General features: G+C 37.9%; 1 protein-coding gene and 1 long non-coding RNA gene across 4 annotated transcripts; one reads left to right on the top strand and one right to left on the bottom strand.

Annotated features, from left to right (window-relative positions):
* Positions 1-513: 513 nt before the first annotated feature.
* LOC110930717 (glyoxysomal fatty acid beta-oxidation multifunctional protein MFP-a) lies at positions 514-22251 on the bottom strand. 2 transcript variants are annotated; one of them, XM_022174076.2, is made up of 17 exons: positions 21946-22251; positions 21776-21847; positions 21105-21170; positions 20101-20169; positions 19778-19845; positions 19600-19681; positions 19051-19106; positions 18086-18388; positions 17909-17995; positions 16665-16839; positions 16476-16597; positions 15873-16036; positions 10825-11201; positions 10615-10736; positions 9983-10131; positions 9771-9909; positions 514-746 (listed from the first exon to the last, which is right to left on the bottom strand). In XM_022174076.2, the coding sequence occupies exons 1-17, from the start codon at positions 22034-22036 to the stop codon at positions 711-713; spliced, it is 2178 nt and encodes a 725-aa protein (XP_022029768.1). In that variant the 5' UTR covers positions 22037-22251; the 3' UTR covers positions 514-710. The 2 variants fall into 2 exon arrangements, with proteins under 2 accessions (XP_022029768.1, XP_022029767.1); XM_022174075.2 differs by lacking the exon at positions 514-746 and adding an exon at positions 9435-9665 and having other exon boundaries at positions 21946-22250.
* On the top strand, positions 11939-15264 carry LOC110930718. 2 transcript variants are annotated; one of them, XR_002588053.2, is made up of 7 exons: positions 11939-12202; positions 12674-12886; positions 13012-13058; positions 13134-13268; positions 13839-14012; positions 14120-14237; positions 14862-15264. It is a non-coding gene; the product is annotated as an uncharacterized LOC110930718 (long non-coding RNA). The 2 variants fall into 2 exon arrangements; XR_002588051.2 differs by having other exon boundaries at positions 13839-14237.
* Positions 22252-22465: the final 214 nt, after the last annotated feature.

Genomic DNA, 22465 nt, shown 5'->3' with positions numbered 1-22465 from the left:
CACTTTTGCTATAATGCCTCCTTGCTGACTAGGACGCCACATGGCGCAAAACGCCTCATGGTGGGGGCATTATAGTGTTCTACCACTACACATGGTCTAATAAGCCTTTAATTTCACATCATTGTATAAAGCGTCAGTCAAGATAATAAAAATATTGAAGGTATGATAATTTTTTTTTATCATATCTTCAAGATCTTTTATTACCTTGACTGACGCTTTTTTTAATCATACCTTCAAGATCTTTTATTACCTTGACTGGTTCAAGCATAGGTCCTCTTTTCGGTCCATTTTATGAAGCGATTGGTGTAAATTTGTAATTATGTAAAATGTTTAGTTTTTTCTCCCTCTTGTTGTTTGTTTTGCCCGGCCCGGTTCGGGTTCGATGTTTTCTAATGATGCTCTCTTTTCAAAAAAAAAAAAAAAAAAAAAAAAAAAAAAATTGCAAAGGGATGCAAAAACTTGAATTTAAAGCAAGCATGATTGCACAAGGTGCAAATTTGGGTACTAAATAAATACCTTAAAGACAGTTGACATAATAAAAATAATCAAAAAAGAACATATTGGTATATTGTTGTAACAACGTAAACGTGAACATAATTGCGCCTCGTTTTCGACCTATAATAATTACTATAATATTAAAGCAACGTCTCCACTCTCCACGTTATTTAGTTCCGACATACATGACACCAGTATATGATGTCGATCTCCCCTCATAACCGCGATTTTGATTGATCCAACGGTGCACTCTGCATCGCAAAAAAACGCCCTGAGGGTGGTCCTTGGGCGTTGTGGGGTGTTTTTCTTTGGAAAAAAATGCCTAAAAACTCCCCACTACGATTGGTCTAAGTGATAAATAGCGGTATATATTAATGTTATGAACACTCTCAACCATCATCCAACAACGAACAACCACATTTAAGCTCACACATTCGGAAACTAACGTGGACTCGAATTAAGCTATGATTGGTTTGCTTGCCATATTACAATTTGGGGCAATGTTACGTGGTTATGGTTGTATACTTGGTACTAGTTTTGTCATTCAATATCCCTCTAGCATCAATATTATAGTTGTTAGAATATTTTGTACATATAATCCAGGACAAAAATGTGAGTTACTTGTAAAAAAAGTTCATATCTTTGAAAATGTGAGTTGCTTATATGAAAAAAGTCAATATCTATTAAGAATTTGGCAAAAGAGAAAACAATATTGTTGCATGTGTGTATATATCTCGAGATGACGAAAAGTATATTATAGGTACAAATTCCTTTACGAATAAGTGAAAATAATAGTGTGTTGGTGGTGTGAGGGTTATTGATAATCAATGAATAATAGTTTGAATCACTAGCGGAGCATCTTTGGGGTGCCCGGTTTCACCGGTTTTTCGCTAATAGTGTTAAATTTTACTGAAAATTTTTGATTTTTTAGTGTGAAATATTGGATTTTTAAGAGCGTGGTCCCTACCGATTTGAATTTTAAGAGCCCGGCTTCCGTCAAGTTTTCGTTCAAACTTCGCCACTGACCTGAATTGTGTTAATTTGGCACAAGAGAACAATATTGTTGCATGTTGTGTGTGTATATCTCGAGATGACGAAAAGTATAATATAGGTACAAATTAATGAATAATAGTTTGAATTAACCTTTAACCTATATATATATATATATTAAAATTACAAGTCAATGAACAGTATTATTATTATTAATATAATATAATATTAAAAAGAGGAATAAATGAATAGTATCGGGATGATGAAACAATGGTTAACCGGGCAGGGTTAACACACTAATCTCGTCAAGAAGGGTTAATCCCTTCCTCTCGAGGATCGCTGGCTGGATCACCGGTGGTTGATCTCCTGCACAAGGAAACAAGCCGTGACTCGTAACAAGGAGGATGGGGTGGGGGGTGCTCCTTGTTACCACTCTCCGGCGTGAGAATCAGTAGTTTGCTTGGGAAGCAAAGTAAGATAGTAGTAGTAGTGAGAGAGTTGTGAAGAGATACCTCAAACCTGGTTTGGGGTTGGTATTTATAGCCGAGGAGTGAAGGAGGATGATGATGGATGGACTGACGACGTGCTGCACCTTTTCAGGTGTGTCAGGCTTGTCGGTTATGGAAGTTACGCCACGTCAGTCCATTGCTTACGTAGCTCTGACAGGTAACTGCCATTGGTGCCACTTGCACTGTGGTGTCAGTACCACTTGCTTGAGTGCATAGGACGCGGTGCAAGCCGCATCGCTACGTGCGGTAACATCTGAAGTTACCGCGTCTCCTACTTGTGATCAAGGAATACGCGAGATGCGGTGCTAGCCGCATCGTCGTCTTGCCTGCATCCCTTGTCGTGACGAAAATGCCCGTATGGTGCGGTGTCAGCCGCACCGCTACGTTCTATGCCTAAGGTAAGGCTTTCCTGTATTGATAGAAGTGTTCACTGGATGCGGTGCGATGCCGCATCGCTGTGAATACTTCCGTTTTCATACACCAGATGTGATGCTATGTCGCATCACTCTACCGTTCTCATGTTCCATGTAAGTCCTCCTTTGTTACTAGATGGATTGGATTCAACCCTTGTGCCGACGCGTTCTCGCATGGGCACAAGTAGGTTGTTAGCTAGTGGGGGTTTTGATAAGGGTAATGGTCACTCGCGGTCGATGCTGGCGCGAGATCTGGGACCATACCCCTTCAGTACCGGTACCAGTATCAAATTTACCAAACTGAGTGTATTTTCGGTATCCGTTCGGCACCGGTATTCATCGGGCTTTACTCTCAAATACCGGTGTCGTACCAGTACCGACCGTATCAAGCCGTACTCTACCAGGTATATTCGGTACCGGTACCCACTTTTGGGGATTTCGGTAACGGTATTTTCGATATCGGTTGGTACCGAGCTCATCAAATCCTGTAGCAACGTAGCAATGCAAGTAATTGCACATTTTAGATTACTTTTCATACACACAGTAAGTAAACAGTATTTCGTTTGAATGAGGTTTATATACACCACAACTTATTTTGCTTTGTTTTTTGTCTTTTTACGTAATGGGTGAATTGTAGCATGTAAAATTAACTTTGATATTTAGATTATTGATGAGCAAATCGTATTAAATTCTGTAATCAAACCGGTATCGTATCGCTACTAAATTTACTATACCAAATCATTTTCGGTACCAATTTGGTACCCACCATTTGTCGTTTTCAGAATCGTTACTTTCGGTTCGACACCAGTCTAGCACCATACCTATATTTATTGATCTTTACCTTCAAATACCATACCGTATTGTACCGAGCATTTTCGGTGTCGGTACCTAATTTCGATGATTTTCCGGATCGGTACTTCCGGTGCCGTTACCGGTACCGAGCTCATCCATATTTTAACGTGTTAGCATCGTAATAACTGAACTGAAAACAACCGAATTTCCAACGTGTAGGACGCGTGGGTCCTATTATTATATATTAGGTTATTTAAAATCGCTTTTTTAGGACGGATTGACTATCCTTTTCGCGACATTTTTATTTATGTTTTGATATTCGGTATCTGCTTGCCGTTACTGACACGCGTTTTGCAGTCACTGGGTTCCCGCCGCAACGCGCGGGCGGGAATTTAACTAGTATTATTAATAAACAAATTGAAATGAATAGTAATTTAATATTATAATAATATATAGTTTTTTTAATACTTTATTATTTTAATATTATAATAATAGTTATTTTCTTTACTTTTTAACTTTAATCCTTTTTTAATATCATGGGTTGGGATAAGTTTGGTATCAATCGGTATCAAACCAGTACTGGTATCGAAAATACCGGTACGGTCCTGTTCGATATCAGTACATGAAGGTAAAAACCGGCACTAATACATAAAACGCCAAAAGTTGTAGCCGAATTGATATTGAAAATCTTTTGGTTCGGGAAATTCAGTGCTGCTACCTGGTACCATTTGCTCATCCCCGATCACGGTTAACGTACGAACAACGGTATCGTACAACTTTTTTTGTTGATTTTTTTCAACTTTTAATTTTTTTTCTTTTTTTAGTTTCAGGGGTAGAGATGAGCTCGGTGCCAACCGATACAGAATCGGTGCTGATACCGAAAATACCGGTTACGGTACCGATATATGAAGGTAAAAAACGGTAGTAAACCGGTACCAGGAATGCCAAAAGTCGGTACCGAATTGGTACTTAAGATCTTTTGGTACGGCAAATTTGGTACTGGTACCCAGAACAATTTGCTCATCTCTGACCACGGGTTTCATACGAACAACATCATTACCATACAACTTTTTTGGTTGATTTTCTTTCGGTTATCTTTTAGTGTTTCTTTCTACATTTTCTTTTTATTCTTATCAGCACTTCCGTTCATAATGATTTCAAAACACATGTAAATATAGACTAAATAACAAAAGAAATTCGCCGCAACGCGGCGACTCCTTTAAACCTAGTTGTGTTAATTATATAGGTTTTTAATTTAATGATACAAATGTCTTTGGTTATACAGATCTGTTTTAGGTTAGTAAAGTTTGTTAACAAGGGTATATATTTTACATGTGCCAAGACTATCTCTATATACGTTTATAACTAGAAAAATTACCCGTGCTACGCGGCGAGGTTTCGGTCGATATCTATTTTGGTTTAGCATAACAATCGAAAGATATATGCTCAAAACCTAAATCAACTTGAATTTATACCAACTCCTAGATAAATATAAACACGTAAAACTCGATTACAAAGTCTTTTAAAGGTTAAAAAGATTGTGAATGTCAATACTAAAAGTTAAATGGTAAAAGTATTAAAAACAAAAAGACAAAAGTACAAAAAAAAAATTAAAAACATTATTCATAGTCTTTTGTCTAATTGTATTATATATAGTTGATTAATTTTCAAACTCCTAGCTTAGATCTCCTATTCCTTACTCAAGCCATTGCACCTCATATATTAAGGTAGTTGATTTTTATTAATTAAATATCTTTGAACAGCGAAAAGAAATCATACATTAAACTAGCGACTAACGGTATATTAATGTTATGGTTGTGTATTAACAGTCTCTGCCATCCAACAACCACACTAAAGTCCACACTCATTCGGAAACCATTGTGGGCTTGAATATGATTGATTTACCTGCTATAGAATTAATTATATTTTTTTTGAACGGCCGACAGAAAAAATTTTTATTACCCGGTAGCAAGATGCTACACACCAAAAAAGTACACCAAATTACATTACACACTCAAGCCAAACCAAAACACAATATCTCTACTACATCACAAACGCCCTAGATTAAACCGACTCCAATCCTCCCATGTTAATGTTGGTGCCTTAGCTCGATTTTTGATCCATAGATATGCCACCGACTTTATTTCATCCAGAGTTCTTATGAGATTTGGGGCCGCCTGTCTGAATACTATCTCGTTCCTTAGCTTCCAAATACACCAAAAGGCCACCAATACTACGGCATGAATGGCTTTCTTTTTCCGCAAGCCCGAGCTGAGATCATGTAGTGTGAGAAGATCCTTTATTCCAAACGTTATAACCGGTTGTAGCTTAAACCAACCCGCCAAGTTCAGCCAAACCATTTGTGCGAAATGGCACGATACAAAAACATGATCGCTCGATTCACCGTACTCGCCACAAAACACACACATTTGATCTTGAACTGGTACGTTCCTCCTTGCCAACGCGCATTTAGTTGGAAGCCTTTCCATTTCTGCCCGCCAAGCTACTATACTAACTTTTTTAGGGACCCAGTTATTCCATTCGAATGCATCTCCGGGGCTGCCGCGTCCAGCCGAACTTAACAGTTTTTTAATGCCAGCAACCGAAAAGACGCCAGCATCTTCATACCTCCATTTCCAATAATCTGCAGCCGCGGACAAAGTCATGTTTCTCAACAATGCCGTTAGCTGCTGAAACTGAACCGCAGCATCTGGGCCGAGAACCGGTCTAGACCAGGCCCAGTTCCATACCGGGTAACCGCCTGTAATGGACCAGCGATCGGAAACCAAACAATTTTTAACTTGCTCCTCCTTGAATAGGGCCGGGTACTTGATATATAGAGGTTCCGGGTCGATCCAACTATCCAACCAGAATTCCGTATTGTTACCATTTCCCACCACTACTGAAAATGCGTTTTTTATATCAATGTTAGCTTCTAACAAAGGTCTCCAGATATTATATATGTTCTTCCACGGTCCAGCAACAGAAATTTTCTCCGGGATACTCTTCCACACCCTCGCGTTATGATGAATAGCCCACACTACCCTACGCCATAAGCCCGTTTTTTCCGACCTAAACCTCCACCACCATTTTGCTAACATGGCTAAATTAGAATCCTTTAGCGATCCGAAGCCCAACCCCCCGTATTCAATTGGTGCAATTGTTCTATCCCACGCAACCCAATTCATTCTAGCTTTCTCTTCCGAACCTCCCCAAAAGAAGACCCTACGGATCCTATCCAAAGCGTCTATTACTTTAACCGGCGCCTTGAACAAGGATAAGTAGTATGTTGGTAAAGCATTAAGCACGGACTTTATCAATGTAATACGCCCCCCATATGACAATGTTTTCGCCTTCCATAAGGATAATCTATTTTTAAAAGTATCAATCACCGGTTTCCAATTCCGCGCCAAGTTCATATTAGCACCTACCAATCACCGGTTTCCAATTCCGCACCGGTTTCCAATTCCGAACCTCCCCAATAGAATTAATTATATGGTTAGTAGTTTACTTATTTTACCATTTTCATACATATTTATTGGAAAATACACTATTGGTACCTATTTTTACAAATTGTTTCACCATTAGTACATGTGGGTAAAATCAGTTGTAGAATTAATTACATAGTTAGTACTTGTGGGATACTAGTGGTGAAACAATATGTAATTACTAATAAATAGGCATGAAAATAGCAAAATGAATAAACCACGGGTACTAACCATGTAATTAATTCCTTGCTATATTAGATTTTGTGAAAACTTATACCAAGTTTATCTTTAACTTTTTGTACCGGAAAACATATTCTTATGTAAATTAGTGACCGCATTTCTAATAGAATAGGTCAGGAGAGGTTTGAATGGCAATGGAAAAGACCGCCAGTCCCTGGGACGGAATCAGAGGAGCTATTCCAGCTTATCACTCTGTTGGACCCATTCTCGGTTTCTGATAGCAACGATAAGTGGGTTTGGCTCGGGGAAGGGACGGGGGATTTTAGCGTCGGAGCAGTTAAAAAAACTTTATTGAAAGGTCGTGGTTCGAACAGCAGCTCGAGGTTTAAATGGTGCAGGTGGGTTCCCGCTAAGTGCAATATTTTTGCCTGGCGGACTGATTTAAACAGAATACCTACGGTTGAGGCTCTTCGTAGAAGAAACATTAATATACAAGAGTTGAGTTGCGGATTTTGTAACGAGGGAGAGGATGCAGTGGGTCACCTCTTCACGGAATGTCTTGCTGCCAATATGGTCTGTCAGTAATTGGTGCCGGCTTCCGCAGATTTTCGCGTTCTCGTTCCAAGATTTGATGGAGATGCACCTGTTTTGTGGGCTAAAGGACCCGGATGTGGGCTAAAGGACCCGGAGAAAACTATCTTTCAAGGTTTGATTATCATTACTTGTTGGAGTTTTTGGAAGGTGAGGAACGAAGCGAGATTCAGGAATAAAAGACTTGGAGTAGAGAAGGTCATTAGCGAGGTGAAGTCGTTTGGGTCCCTATGGGATAGAAATAGAACAAAGTTCAAGAACTTAAGAGAAAAATGCCCGGATAGTCCCTGTGGTTTCGCCTTTTTTCACCTATAGTCCCCAACTTTCTAAAACTACCTGAATAGTCCCCAAGTTTTGCAATTTTGTTCTCGGATAGTCCCTGGCGCGTAACTGGGTTAGTTTTTAATGTTAGATGGGTGTGAAATTACAAAAATACCCTTAATAATTAATAAAAAAAAACATAACCTTTTACCCACCCCCACCCCACCCCTTTCCCTTTCCTCCTTTCTTCTCTCCGACCGATGTCCAAATCACCATCACCAGTTTTCCCTTTCTCTCTCTCCCTACTCTTTCTCCCTGGTACCACCATCACCTCCACCGCAACCATCACCACCGACCACCACTTTCAACCCAATAAACAAACCCTAACCTCTTCTTCCATCCATCATGAACTCAACCAACTCATTCATGTAACTCTTCACCTTCATCATCAATGGAGGAACAAAGACTCATACTACCAGGAGGCATGTATGAAAAAGGAAAACTCATCGGAACCGGCACCTTCGCCAAGGTTTACCACAGCAGAGAACTCACCACCGGTGAAAGCGTCGCCATTAAAGTCATCAACAAAGATCAAGTCAAAGATCAAGGCATGGTTGACCAGATCCAGCGAGAAATCTCCGCCACACGTCTCCTCCGTCATCCACACATTGTCGAGCTTCGTGAAGTTTTAGCAACAAAATCTAAGATCTTTATATGGTATCAACCAAGCCTCCATCGACACCCCTGTTTCCCTTAATTTTCCGGCCATCCAACTTGATCGAGTTCTCCCTTTACCATGGCGGTGCTTGTGGAGTATCCGGGATCTGGTGCGGGTGGATCGGAATGGAGCGGCAGGAGATTGTGAACAGGGGCGGTGGCGGAGGAAATGCGGCAGTGGCAGAGAGTTTGGTTGCAGGTTCCATGGCGGTTTGATGCTCACCACCGCCTCAAGTTTTGGAGATTTTCCACAGTGGTGGTTCAATGTATGTATGTGTTCGGTTTTAAATTGAACTGTCTGATGTATGTATGCAGGCTTTAAATTGAAATTGTCTCTCAATTATATATGTATGTACTGGGTTGAGTTGATGATGGGGTAAGATTGGAGGTGGATTGGGTAAAGAAGATGATAATGGTGAGATAAGGTTTGGGGTGATGAAGATGATGACAGTGGGACCTATTTAAATATTTCTTTTAATATTAAAAATTAAAAAAAAAAAAAATTATTAGTAAGGGCATTAAAGTTATTTCACACCCATCTAACATTAAAAACTAACCCAGTTACGCGCCAGGGACTATCCGAGAACAAAATTGCAAAACTTGGGGACTATTCAGGTAGTTTTAGAAAGTTGGGGACTATAGGTGAAAAAAGGCGAAACCACAGGGACTATCCGGGCATTTTTCTCAGAACTTAACTTGGGATAATTGGTGTAAATTTGTAATTTATGTTGTGTTTGTTTTGCCTCCCGGGTTTCGGGTTGGTGGTTTTCTAATGAACTTCACATTTCAAAAAAAAAAAAAAAAAAAAAAAAAAAAAAAAAAAAAAAAAACTATACGGAATTCCATATGAATAGGAATTTACTTCGTTTTAGATATCTAAAATGGTTAATTGGCCTTTAATTTCACATCAATGATATCTACAAAATTGCCAAGGGCTGCAAAAAACTTGAATTTAAAGCAAGCATGATTGCACAAGGTGCAAATTTGGGTACTAAATAAATACCTTAAAGACAGTTGACATCATAAAAATAATCAAAAAAGAACATATTGGTATATTGTTGTAAACAACATAAACGTAAACATAATTGCGCCTCTTTTTCGACCTATAATAATAACTATAATATTAAAGCGTCTCTCCACGTTATTTAGTTCCGACATACATGACACCAGTATATGATGTTGATCTCCTCCCCTCATAACCGCGATTTTGATTGATCCAACGGTGCACTCTACATTGCAAACCAAACCAAACCAAAACAAACCATCAAATCTTATGTTTAATAATCAAAAAACTTTTAATATATGAAAAGAAAACGCTTTAAACAAATTCTAACCAAAGGAGCCCCAAGTGCAGCTCGCTGAGCCAAATAGTCACACGGCTTGAAGAACCCTCCGTACATCATCGACCACTCATTCAACCTCTCATGAATGTACTTAGATCCAACCAAATCTCCCCAGAACATAATCCCTCCCCTGTACAAAACACATGTTAAAATATAAATTAAAATAAAAAAATAATAATTTTGGTCGAAAGATGAAAAAGAACCTGTAAGGTGGAAATCCCATTCCCATAACACCAGCGATATCCAAATCGGCTGCTTTTACCGCGATACCCTCTGCATATACTCTACACGCCTCATTCACGACAGGAAAGAACACCATTTCTATTATGTCTTTATCTGATAATTTCCCGAGCTGAAACAAAATCGAACCTAATTAGTTATGAACTTACACACTTCAAAAAATGTAGGTTTTTGAACTTTTTCATCATATTGTGTGAAGACGTCGGTTGTCACAAACTAACTACTCGAGTTTTAATATTGTTCCATCGTTGTGAAATATTTTCTAGTAAACTTCCATTTTGCTCCCTGTGGTTTGGTCACTTTAACGGTTTTTCCCCAAACCTTTAAAAATAGCCATTTTCCTCCAATAGTTTGCTATGGTTTTTCCATTTTGCTCCCCGCCTCTAACTCCATCCAAATTGTCTGTTTTTCCATTTTGCTCTCCGCAGGGAGAGCAAAATGGAAAAATCATAGCAAACTATTGGAGGAAAATGGCTATTTTTAAAAGTTTGGGGCAAAACCGTTAAGTGACCAAAACCACAGGGAGCAAAACGGAAGTTTACTCGATATTTTATAAGTGTTTAGAAATGAAAGAACTAAATGGAACGGTAAATACCTTGGGATCAACTGAGATGCCAGAAATTTCCCTAGCTTTGTCGATGTATTTCTTTATTTCGGGATCCGGACTCGCTTTGCGTTTATCATCGTACACATAGAAACCTTTGCGGGTCGTTTCACCTAAACAAGAACAATCACAACTTTAACAAACAAATAGAATCCTTAAAAACTAAGAACATTTTGTTTTTTAATAATAAAAGAATAATACCGGCTCTTTTATCCTCTTGCATGAGTGGAATAAGCATCGATTTATACGTTCTTTCGGGAAAGTTCAAAACAAACTGTGAGCCGGTTGCCACTGCAACACCAAAACCGACAAGATCACACAGCCTGAACGGGCCCATTGGCATTCCGAACTTTGTTATTGCTCGATCGATTTTATAAACGTCAGCCCCACGTTCTACTAGCAAAAGAGCTGCTTGAGTATACGGGAAAAACATCCGGTTAACAGCAAACCCTGTGCAATTCCCCACCACAACTGGCGTTTTTCGTATCTTTTTCCCGACATCCAGCAAGTCGACCACTGTTTGAGGTGATGTTTTTGATGTCCGTACGATTTCCAAAAGTGGCATCACGTGAGCTGGGCTGCACGAAATTAGTTAAATCCATATTATCAACTACTATTAAAAGTTCATAACTAAACATTTAAATTATATGCCAGCTACTATTGAGCGTCGCGTCCGTTGTTAATGTTACGGTCGGTAAAAGATTATGAAAATTATCAGAAGAGTAAATTGCCATTTTAGTCCCTGAGGTTTGGTCCAAATTGCCATTTTAGTCCAAATAGTTTTTTTTCTCCTCTAGGTCCCTGGCTTTTCCATTTTCTTGCCAATTTGATCACACTGCCTAACTCAGTCTAAAAATCTGGTTATAACCAGGTGTATTTTTGGCATAACTGTTGTGTAGTGATAACCAGGGGTAGTTTACAACATAATTTATAAACCTCATAATAATTTAATGCCAAAAATACCCCTGATTATAACCTGGTTTTTAGACTAAGTTAGGCAATGTGATCAAAATGGCAAGAAAAAGGAAAAGTCAGGGACACAGAGGAGAAAAAAAAAACTATTTGGACCAAAATGGCAATTTAGACAAAAACACAGGGACTAAAAGGGCAATTTACTCTTATCAGAAATAGCAACATGTTTTATTTTGTTTAACAGTCATAGCAACCCTGGCGAAAATATGTTAGTATACTTGGAAAAGGAAATCTCTATATATAATAAAAGAACAAAGGTTGGGACACGTGTCCCCTTTACATTCAGCTGAGACAGATGTCAACTTCTCCTTTCATTTACTATCGTGTTCGTCATTAAGCCTATCCACGCCGCTTATTGCTGAACCGGGTTCCATGGTTTCTTCCAAACCCTAATCATTTCCTCAAAATATTCAGCCGTTTCTCTATCTTGCTTCTCTCCTTCGTTCTCAATCGAGCTTCTCCTACATCAAAGATCTATTTGTTTTTCTACTCTTCACCTTCATCGCAATCTAACAGCTATTTGGAGGTTCGATTTCTGTTGATTGACTTCGATTTATTTCACACAAACCAAAAGCTGACCTACTGCCGTAGACCACCTCTTCATCCTGTAAGATTTCTTTCATCTCAGATCTATTAATCTCCTTACAAAGGATGATAATTTTGGTGTTGTTGAAGAACTTAATCGCATCAGATATGATGAATTTCATATGATTTGCTTTATCGATGATGAATTTTGTGATCTTTTTTTAACTTAATTGCATCAGATTTGGTGAATTTTATGTGATTTACACTAGCGGTGATGAGTTTTGTGATGTTTATGAACTTAATCGCATCAGATTTGTGCCTTTTGTTAGTTTTATTTAGGTATGATGTTGTATCCTTCACATCCAATTGTTGTGTTGTTACTTTGTATTATTAGAAACTGTACATCTAATTTTTTTGTTGTTAGTTTGCAAGGATAGTGGCTTACAATGTGAAAAGAGTTGGCAATATGATCTCATATATGTTATTAGCAAGTCCTTGGCGTTCACTGGTTCTTATTTTTTATATCATAAGGAATGTGTATTTTCTCGTGCAGAAACTCTCTTGCACCATCAGATGCGTATGCAAGGATATCAAGAGGTGATGAAATGACAACCTACTAAGAATTTTCCCCCTTATCGGGCCAGGGTAAAGGTTCCAGAAACAACATCCCAACAACTGGACCAGAACTTCTTAGCCAGTTTCGAAACCAAATTTCTTAAGATTTCTTGTGATTGTGATGGAGACGATTTGCTACCAATTAACATAGGTAAATATAGAATTACTTATGTAACTTCTTTTTTAATCTCATTTTACATATTAGCATTAGATCTGTTGGTTGCAAAAAAAAAAAAAAAAAAAACTTGACATTAATATTCATATTCATATCTGCAGGGGAATATGCAGTTGGAAAGCTTATAAGCTCCTCTCTGGAAGATGAGGTAAAGGTTGTTTATTATCGAAAAGGATACGTTCAACCTAGCATTCGTATTAATTCATTTTTCGTGCTGCTGCAGGAACCCCAAACCCTTTTCAGCTTGTGGGAAATATTGTTGGGAAACTTGGCTTTGAAGTAAGGAGATGTCTTAGCATGTATTTGACCACAGTTGACTAATATTTTCATTTTGAAAATTCGTCATCAGCCTTGCGATGTATGTACAATTTTTTAACGTCACCTTCGTTCTTCTCTCTTATTTTGTTATTTCAGGTGAAACTGGTACAGATAACAGAAACAGTGGGTAATATTTACATGGCGTTTTGAACTTAGTCACATCGTATTTGTGTTTTTTTTAGTTAAGAAACTATACTCTTCCCATTGAATGCGCCATGTAGCATGTTAAATACCTTGGTACCAAAAGCGCGTTAAATGCGCCTCGCCCCAAAAACTCACTTAGGCGCAAAAGACGCTCGATTTGAATAACCATGGTTTTGGTTGTGGTTCAACATGGAGAAAGGAACATGTATGGCCAACATTGGTTTACTGCAACCCTCAAGGAAAAATATCCCTTTGACCTTCTAATATATTTTTTTATTCTCAATTTAAATAGCTTGACGTCAAACCAATGTTTTAAAAACCGGTTCAAACCGGCCAGCTGTACCAGTTGAACCATCTGTGACAACAACAGTTGGCAATGTGATCTCATATATATTATTAGCAAGTCCTTGGTGTTCTCTGGTTCTTATTTTTTTATATCATAAGGAATGTGTATTTTCTGGTGCAGAAACTCTCTTGCACCATCAGATGCGGCTACAAGGATATCAAGAGGTGATGAAATGGCAACCTACTAAGATTTTTTTCCCTGAGCTGATCAACACACATAACATTACAAGTATCTGGAAGACACTGGCTGAAATATGATGCACAAGGGAAGATTCTTTCAAATGGAACTCTTCAAGTGTGTGTGTGTGTGTGCGCGCGTGCGCGCACGCGCGCGTACGTACGTATTATGTATTATTATTATTATTATTATTTTGTTGATGAAAATTTCCGAACGAATGGCAGCTGAATGTCACCAGATTCCAGGGATGATGAAACTGTTGCGGTCATATATTTTAGAGTTGGATGCGCGCCCACAAGATTTCACACCTCTATGCTAAACACTTGATTTCTTCTAGCAGAGGTCTCATTCTCCTCTCTCTTTTGTGTTTTACAAAGCTATATTTGGCCGAATTTTATTAATTACGACATCAGAAATCTCGGCCCACAAACCCATTTTCTTTATTTATATTTTTTGTTATGTACTTTAGCTAAAACGTTAGATTTTATTGTAAGCGCATTTGGTTAAATTGGTAGATATCATGTCAAAGTAGGTGATACTGAACCCATCGTCACCACTTGCCACCATAAAAAAAATATTGTGTGAACTTAGGTTGGAATTTTTTTTAAAACAATATTTTAGCTTTAACACGTTTTCACCCAAACTTAATTGACATTGTTTTTAAAACGCCCCTCTTTTACCCGAACTCACTTTACTCATAAACCCACATTGACCTGATCCCGTTTTGACCCGTCAGCGAAACCCACCCGACCCCCACAGTTTGTTAGGATTAATATACTTGATATATTATATTGCAGCCTCCCTGCTTGGGTGAAACTCGGTTATACGTTCACCTCTTGGCTTCTTGTATGAATATTTTAGTGTAGATTTTTTATTTTCGTTTTGATAACAACATTTATACAAATTTTTGTAGATTTTTATTTTAGTTTGATAACTAACTTTATACAAATTTTTGTGTGTTAACAGTTTCAATGGAGTTTGTTTCAAAGACGGAGATCCGCCACATGTCTCGGATATGGAAGTATCGGATTCAATGCAGTCCTGAACGCACAAAGGTCTGGATCGAGCCTAACAAACGCCGTAGAGTCGTCGTTGTTTACCACCTCAAAGAGAGAAGAACAAAGGCACCAGAAGTGCATTAAATGCGCCTCGCTACAAAAACTCGCCTACGCGCAAAAAGCTCTCGATTTTAATAACTATGGTTTTGGTTGTGGTTCAACATGGAGAAAGGAACATGTATGATCAACATTGGTTTACTGCAACCCTCAAGGAAAAATATCCTTTTGACCTTATAATATATTTTTTTATTCTTAATTTAAACTGCTTGACGTCAAAACATTATTATTTTAAATTACTTGATTACATGTTTTTTTCTACTTTTTAAAAAATCATACATCATATTTATTAAAATGTTTTAAAATTTATTTATTGAACCCGTGTGTCACACGGGATATAAGCTAGTGGAAGTATATTGCTATGACTGGTAAGAAAACTTAAATTACACAAATGGTCCCTAGCTTTTCAAAAGTGCACGGATGGTCCCTGTGGTTTACACTTTGTAACGCATTTAATCCCCAGCCAACAAATCTAAAGGTTTTTAGCATGTCCAAGTTAGGGACCAAACGCGTTAGAAAGTGTAAACCACAGGGACCATCCATGTACTTTTGGAAAAAGTTAGGGACTAAATTCGTTACAAAGTTCAAACCACAGGGACCATCCGTGTACTTTCGGAAAAGCTAGGGACTAAATCCAATATTTTGGTAAACCACAGGGACCATCCATGTACTTTTGGTAAAAGTTGGGGACTAAATTCGTTACAAAGTGCAAACCACAGAGATCATCAGTGTACTTTTGGAAAGCTAAGGACCAAATCCAAAAATTTTGGTAAACTACAGGGACCATCCGTGTACTTCACTCGAAAACTTAAGTATGTAGCTATTTTTGATCAATTAAGATCAACGGTAGCGAAATTATCACCTGAAAAAGTGGGCCCCGATTATCCGATCATGAGACTTTGTCTTCTCGCCAACTAGATTCAAGTCAATCGTTGAGGTGTTACTTGCAAGTATACAATTTGGCGAGCAGTATTTTTCCAAATCGGAAAATATTTGTTGTTTCAACGAGACATTCTCAATAACAGCCTGTCCGTTCATAGATGTCGAAAGATCATGATTCAGTTTTCTATAACAATTTTCTTAATTCTCAAAAAAAAAAAAAAAGGGTTAATTGCCCGGATGGTCCCTGTGATTTTACGTTTTTTCACCTTTAGTCCTTACCTTTTGGAAATAGCAGGTATGCTCCCTATGGTTTGTCATTTTGTTACTCGGATAGTCCCCTGACATTTACTCAGGGGACTATCCGAGTAACAAAATGCAAACCATAGGGAGCATACATGCTATTTCCAAACTAACTGACATCAACTCAAGGGACTATCCGAGTAACAAAATAACAAACCATAGGGAGCATATCTGCTATTTTCAAAAGGTGGGGACTAAACGTGAAACCACAGGGACCATCCGAGCAATTAACTCAAAAAAAAAAAAATAAAAAAAAAAAAAATAAACAGAAAATGTAAAATACCTCTATCACCATATCCACATCCTTAAAGCTTTCATAGTCGAGAGCGCCCTTAAGACGAGTGATAGTTTTCTCAAACTTTTCTTGAGTCAACTTACCTTTCTTGACACTGCTTGTCAAATTAGCTGTACAATACAGATATGTTAGTACGAAAATAAGTTACAAATATATCGAGAGAGCAAAAAGTCAAACCTTTGACTCTGCCTAATCCAGCATCTAGGAACTTTTGATTGACTTCTTTCAAGATAACTTGATACCCATTTAGAATTAAAGCCGTTGCTATTCCGGACCCCATCAGACCTCCTCCAAGAATAGCAACCTTTCTTATTTGTCTCGGTTTCAAACCGAGATCAGTGACCCCGGGTACCTGTTTAACACACAGAAATGAGAATTAATCTCACTAGTTTGACTATATTGACTTTTTTAATATGATAGAAACAATACCTATAATAAAACTATATGATAAAATAGAGTAAAGTACATGGATGATCCCTGTGGTTTACCAAAATTTTGGATTTGGTCCCTAGCTTTCCAAAATTACACAGATGGTCTCTATGGTTTGCACTTTGTAACGCATTTAGTCCCCAGCCAATGAATCTAAAGGTTTTAGTATGTTCAGGTTAGGGGCTAAATACGTTACAAATGCAAACCACAGGGACCATCCATGTACTTTTGGAAAAAGCTGGGGGACTAAATGCGTTATAAAGTGCAAACCAAAACTTTGGTAAAACACAGGGACCATGCGTGTACTTTTCTCAATATAATAAGTAAAACTTTGGTAAAACACATAGGCAGAAGAATTCGGTAAAATTAATAAGTAGTGTGAAATTGGTCATGGCAAAGTCATATATAATACACGCCTATGTAGTTAATATCGGTGAGATATCGGTGATATGTCGGTTATATCGGTCATATCAGTCCTTTAGTAAAATATCGGTGTCGAATATTGGTCAAAATATCGGTACCGATCTTATCGGCGATATTGACCAATATAACCGATATATCACTGATATTTGACCGATATAACCGATATACCACTGATATATCACTGAATTATTGGTATTAAATTGCTATATATATAAATTCTGCATTATATTAAAATTACCGATATCCCACCTAGTGGCGGATCTAGGATTCGCGCCAAGCGGTAACGTTTTATAAACAAGCGGTAACGAAATAGAAAAAAACGTCAATTTTTTCCAAAATTTACACTAATTTTACACTACCGCCGGAGCGCCAAGGGGTAGCGGGCATTACCCCTTGTTATACACTAGATCCGCCCCTAATCCCACCGATATCTCACCGAGATAACCTATATTTCAAATATCGGTCCTTTACTGATATCCGATATTTTACCGCATTAACTACATAGATACACGCGCTTTTGTTTGCAAATTATTACAAAAAAAAATAAATAAATAAAAAATTAGTTATACCTTTGTAGTACCACGTTGGGCAAAGAAGACATGAATCAAGCTTTTGCAAGTATCCGACTTTAACAGAACTTGAAATGATTCATATTCCTAAAAGTTATATAAAACATAATCATATTATAATGGATCAAATGATATAACATATATAGGGAATATTCAGTTAATAAAACATTTGTCAACCTTAATTAATCCGGCACGTGGGCCTGAGACAATGCCTTCTTCAATAACATCGATGCAAACTTGTGGATGTTGTAGATTGGGTGCTTGTTTACGGGCTTGAGCTCTAGCAAAGTTAAGTATTTCACGGGCCTCGCCAAGTGGCTCTATTTTATCGGTTTTGTAAAGACTTGGAACCCATGGTTTTCTACGGGCCAGTATATCTAAGGCCCATTTACGCGCAATGTCTACTAACTCATCCCCTGGTACGATTGCGTCCACAAGGCCTAAATTATGAGCTTCTTCTCCCCGGAGTGGCTTTGATGTCTAAAGTAGAGGGAGAGTGTGAGGTCAATCAGTTGACATGAACAAAAATCAGGTAACGGGTCAAAATGACGGGCTGGGTAACGGGTCAAAATGATTGGTTGTTTGGTAAGGGCCTAGTCAGACAATCCGAAACACTTTCCAATTTTTAGAATTTGGTTGACCCAAGTTAAAATCATTAACTTCTTATGATGATATAATAGCGAGTTAATTGCCCGGATGCTCCCTGTAGCTTCACGTTTTTTCACGTTTAGTCCCTACCTTTTGAAAATAGCAGGTATGCTCCCTATGGTTTGTTATTTTGTTACTCGGATAGTCCCCTGAGTAGATGTCAGTTAGTTTGGAAATAGCAGGTATGCTCCCTATGGTTTGTCATTTTGTTACTCGGATAGTCCCCTGAGTAAATGTCAGGGGACTATCCGAGTAACAAAATGACAAACCATAGGGAGCATACCTGCTATTTCCAAAAGGTGGGGACTAAACGTGAAAAAATGTGAAACCACAGGGACCATCCGGGCAATTAACTCTATAATAGCTTAAACACTTTCTAAAATTTTGGAAATGTGAGGGTTTTGCCTCATGCAAGAACTGGAAATGTTGCAGTTTCTATGATTGTTGGAGTAACATAAACAGAATCTGGTATATTATAACAAATAACAGCATACCAGCATCATTTCAAGGGCCTTTGCAAGACCCACAAGTCGTGGAAGCCGTTGAGTTCCTGAAATAGTTATACATTGTTTCTTATTATTATTTGAGTTAAATGACATTTTAGTCCCTGGGGTTTGGGTCATTTTGCCAGTTTAGTCCAAAGGTTTCATTTTTCACCTGTGGGTCCAAAAAGGTTTCACCGTTGCCATTTTAGTCCACTGGGTTAACTTCATCCATTTTTTCATTTAACGAGAAGGCTAATTCGGTCGTTTTAGGTGGCCGAATTGCCCTTCTAGTTAACAGAATTACATATAAAATAACCGAATTGGCCTTCTCGTTAACAGAAAAATGGATGAAGTTAGCCCAGTGGACTAAAATGGCAACGGTGAAACATTTTTGGACCCACAGGTGAAAAATGAAACCTTTGGACTAAACTCGCAAAATGGCCCAAACCACAGGGACTAAAATGGCATTTAACTATTATTATTATAATTAAGATTGTATAGAGCATAATATATCCTTTTCATTATTTATTTCAGAAGGTATGATACGCAGGGCCATACCTCCAAATCCAGGAATGATACCGAGCTGCAGTTCAGGCAAGCCTAATTGAGCGGAAGAAGTAGCTATTCTAGCATGGCAAGCCTGAAAATAAAACCAGCATGATATACAACGTAACAATTAAAAAAGAAAAAAATAGTATTAAAAAATAGTAATTAAGAAGAAAAAAATAGCGCATACCATTGCAACCTCCAATCCTCCACCTAAAGCAAGCCCGTCAATAGCAGCAACAGACGGTTTTCTTGCAGCTGAAATCAACACCAGCATTTATTTAAAAAAATACAGTAATGACGGTTTTCGAGCTGGGGGTCTCACTGGAAGCAACTTCTCTATTACTATGGGATAGAGGTAAGGCTGTCTACAACTTACCCTCCCCAGACCCTACCTTAGCTTTGCTATTGGTGGGATTTACTGAGTACGATGACGATGACGATGACGATGAATAATGACGGTTTAACGGCTAAAATCTTTAAAAAGATGGATTTAAAACAGTTAAAAATTACCTTCCACGGTATCAGACAGAATATCAATTGATACGTAGCCAGGTTTTGATGCCAGTCCAGTTGTCATTGCTGTAAACAAGATAACAATACAGAAAATTAATTTAATTTCGAAAAAAGTAACGCGTTAACACTAGAGATGGCAAATTGGACACATTTAGCTATGAGCGGGTCGATTCGGGTTATGTTTTATCTTAAAAAACATGTCAAATAGGTCGAGTGGGAAACAGGTCGAAAGTCCCCTATAGTAAACCTCCTAGATCATTATACTCAAAAAAGTAGATTATCGTTAAAGTAAAGTACATGGATGGTCCCCTTGTTTTACCAAAATTTTGGATTCCTAGGTTTTCAAAAGTACACAGATGATCCATGTGGTTTGCACTTTATATCACATTTAGTCCCCAACTTTTTCCAAAAGTACATGGATGGTCCCTGTGGTTTGCACTTTGTAACGTATTTAGTCCCTAACCTGAACATGCTAAAACCTTTAGATTTGTTGGTTGGGGACTAAATATGTTACAAAGTGCAAACCACAGCGACCATCCGTGTACTTTACTCTTAGCACTAAAAGTCTAAAATAACATAACTTTGTGCATGTTTGACACCATAACAACCTCAAATCAGAACAAAAGATGTTTCGGGTCAACCCTACCCACCATGCAAAAGTTACCCATTTACCGCCATTTTTATGTTTTTTTAACAATGTTTTTTCATTCCAATCACCAGGGTAAATTACATAAGGATAGCAGGTAGATGAGCAACAAACTGCGCGGCTGTGTTAGTTAAATAATTATAGATTATAAGTATAAGTTCATGTGACATTATTATGTGATTAACTTCAGTACAAGTTAGGGTAGTTATGGTAGTTACGATGTCGCGGTGTTGGTTAAACAAACGTCGAATCCCACACCAATAAATAGAACCAGTATGTATTCATTTGAACGTAATCGTAAACTTCTGTTGATACATTCACATAAATATAGATTTCAATGTTTCAATATGCATACCTTTTCCACCTTGGATTCCACCAAATGCATTGATATCAAAACCACCAGAAAATTTGCCTTTTGCACCTACTCCAATCATGTAAAGATCCAAACAATGATCAGACCCACAATTACAAACAATGATCAAAACCTAAAAACCATTCAAGTAGGGCTGCAAACGAACCAAACGTTCGGCGAACAGTTCGTGAATTGTTCGGCGGGAAGTTCGTTTGTGTTCGTTCGTTTATTAAACAAACGAACACGAACAAGAAATTTCGTTCGTTTAGTTAAATGAACAAAAATAAACAGAGGTCGTGTTCGTTTGTTTATGTTCGTGAACGTTCGGTAACGTGTTTGTTTGTGTTTGATAGTTCATTAGTGTTTTTAGCTTTTATATTTATTTAAATACTTTCAAAATTCCGACAAATTAATTATCTAATAAGTGTCTGTGTATTATATACTCTGTTCATGAACGATTGTCTGTGTTTGTTTGTTTCCATTTGTGTTCATGAACATTAGTTTGTTCTCATTTGTGTTCATCAACGTTCATTTTTGTTCGTTGCCTAAAATTAACAAACACAAACGAACACGAACAAGTTCATTTCCTTAACAAACGAACACGAACAAGGTCTTGTTCGTGTTCGTTCAGTTCGTTTGCAGCCCTACATTCAAGTATACATTATTTAAACTACCTGTAACAACAATTGCCTTCACATCATCCCTTTGTAGTGCTTCATCAAAACTTTCTTTTAAGCTGAGAAGTACTGAAGACAAATAAAGATTGAAAATTTCCATTTCCATACAATTAATTATAAATGACAATATTTATGTGAAAAGTATGAAGTAAGATAGTGATTGGTACCATCAACAGAAAGTGAGTTAACAGGTGGATTAATGATGGTGATGATAGCCACCCCATCGGACCCAACTGAGATCGTTGTTTTGCCGCCCATTTTCGCTGCAAAAACCCTCCTTTGTTAACAAAATTTGGGAGTTGAGTTGAAGTTAAATTGATGGGGTTTTATAACAGGTCGGTGGTTAAGGGGTGGGTGGTATATACGACGACGTATTGGTGTAAAAGTGTATATCTATAATAGGGTTGCGTGCAAGCATATCCCTTTTTCTGGTACCGTAATCCTCGATTCTTTCAACGTCCATATCCTCTCTGAGTGTCACTTGTGCCATATATTATTCACATGAGGACAAAGGTGTTCCATCCTTTTTTATTCCTTTTGACTTGTTTCAAGGTTGTATTAGAGTCCATGATGGTCCGTAACGTAAGCGTTTATATAAGCGGGTGTGAATGATGGGCTTAAAAAGATGAAGCTAGGGCATGGGAGACGGGCCTCAATATATATATAGACGTATGTATGTATATGTGT

Source organism: Helianthus annuus, chromosome 3 (genome assembly GCF_002127325.2).
Source record: "Helianthus annuus cultivar XRQ/B chromosome 3, HanXRQr2.0-SUNRISE, whole genome shotgun sequence".
Lineage (NCBI taxonomy): Eukaryota > Viridiplantae > Streptophyta > Magnoliopsida > Asterales > Asteraceae > Helianthus > Helianthus annuus.
The sequence above is the reverse complement of the archived record's forward strand: the minus strand, read 5'-3'. Positions and strand labels throughout refer to the sequence as shown.

Bases quoted from the DNA above. Each gene is read 5' to 3' on its own strand.
- LOC110930717 (XM_022174076.2), bottom strand. From the start codon at position 22,036: ATGGGCGGCAAAACAACGATCTCAGTTGGGTCCGATGGGGTGGCTATC. The intron at 21,171-21,775 runs GTAGTTTAAATA...TGATTGGAGTAG, and splicing joins GAAGGCAATTGTTGTTACAG to GTGCAAAAGGCAAATTTTCT. The intron at 16,598-16,664 runs GTTTGACTTTTT...TGTATTGTACAG, and splicing joins TGGATTAGGCAGAGTCAAAG to CTAATTTGACAAGCAGTGTC.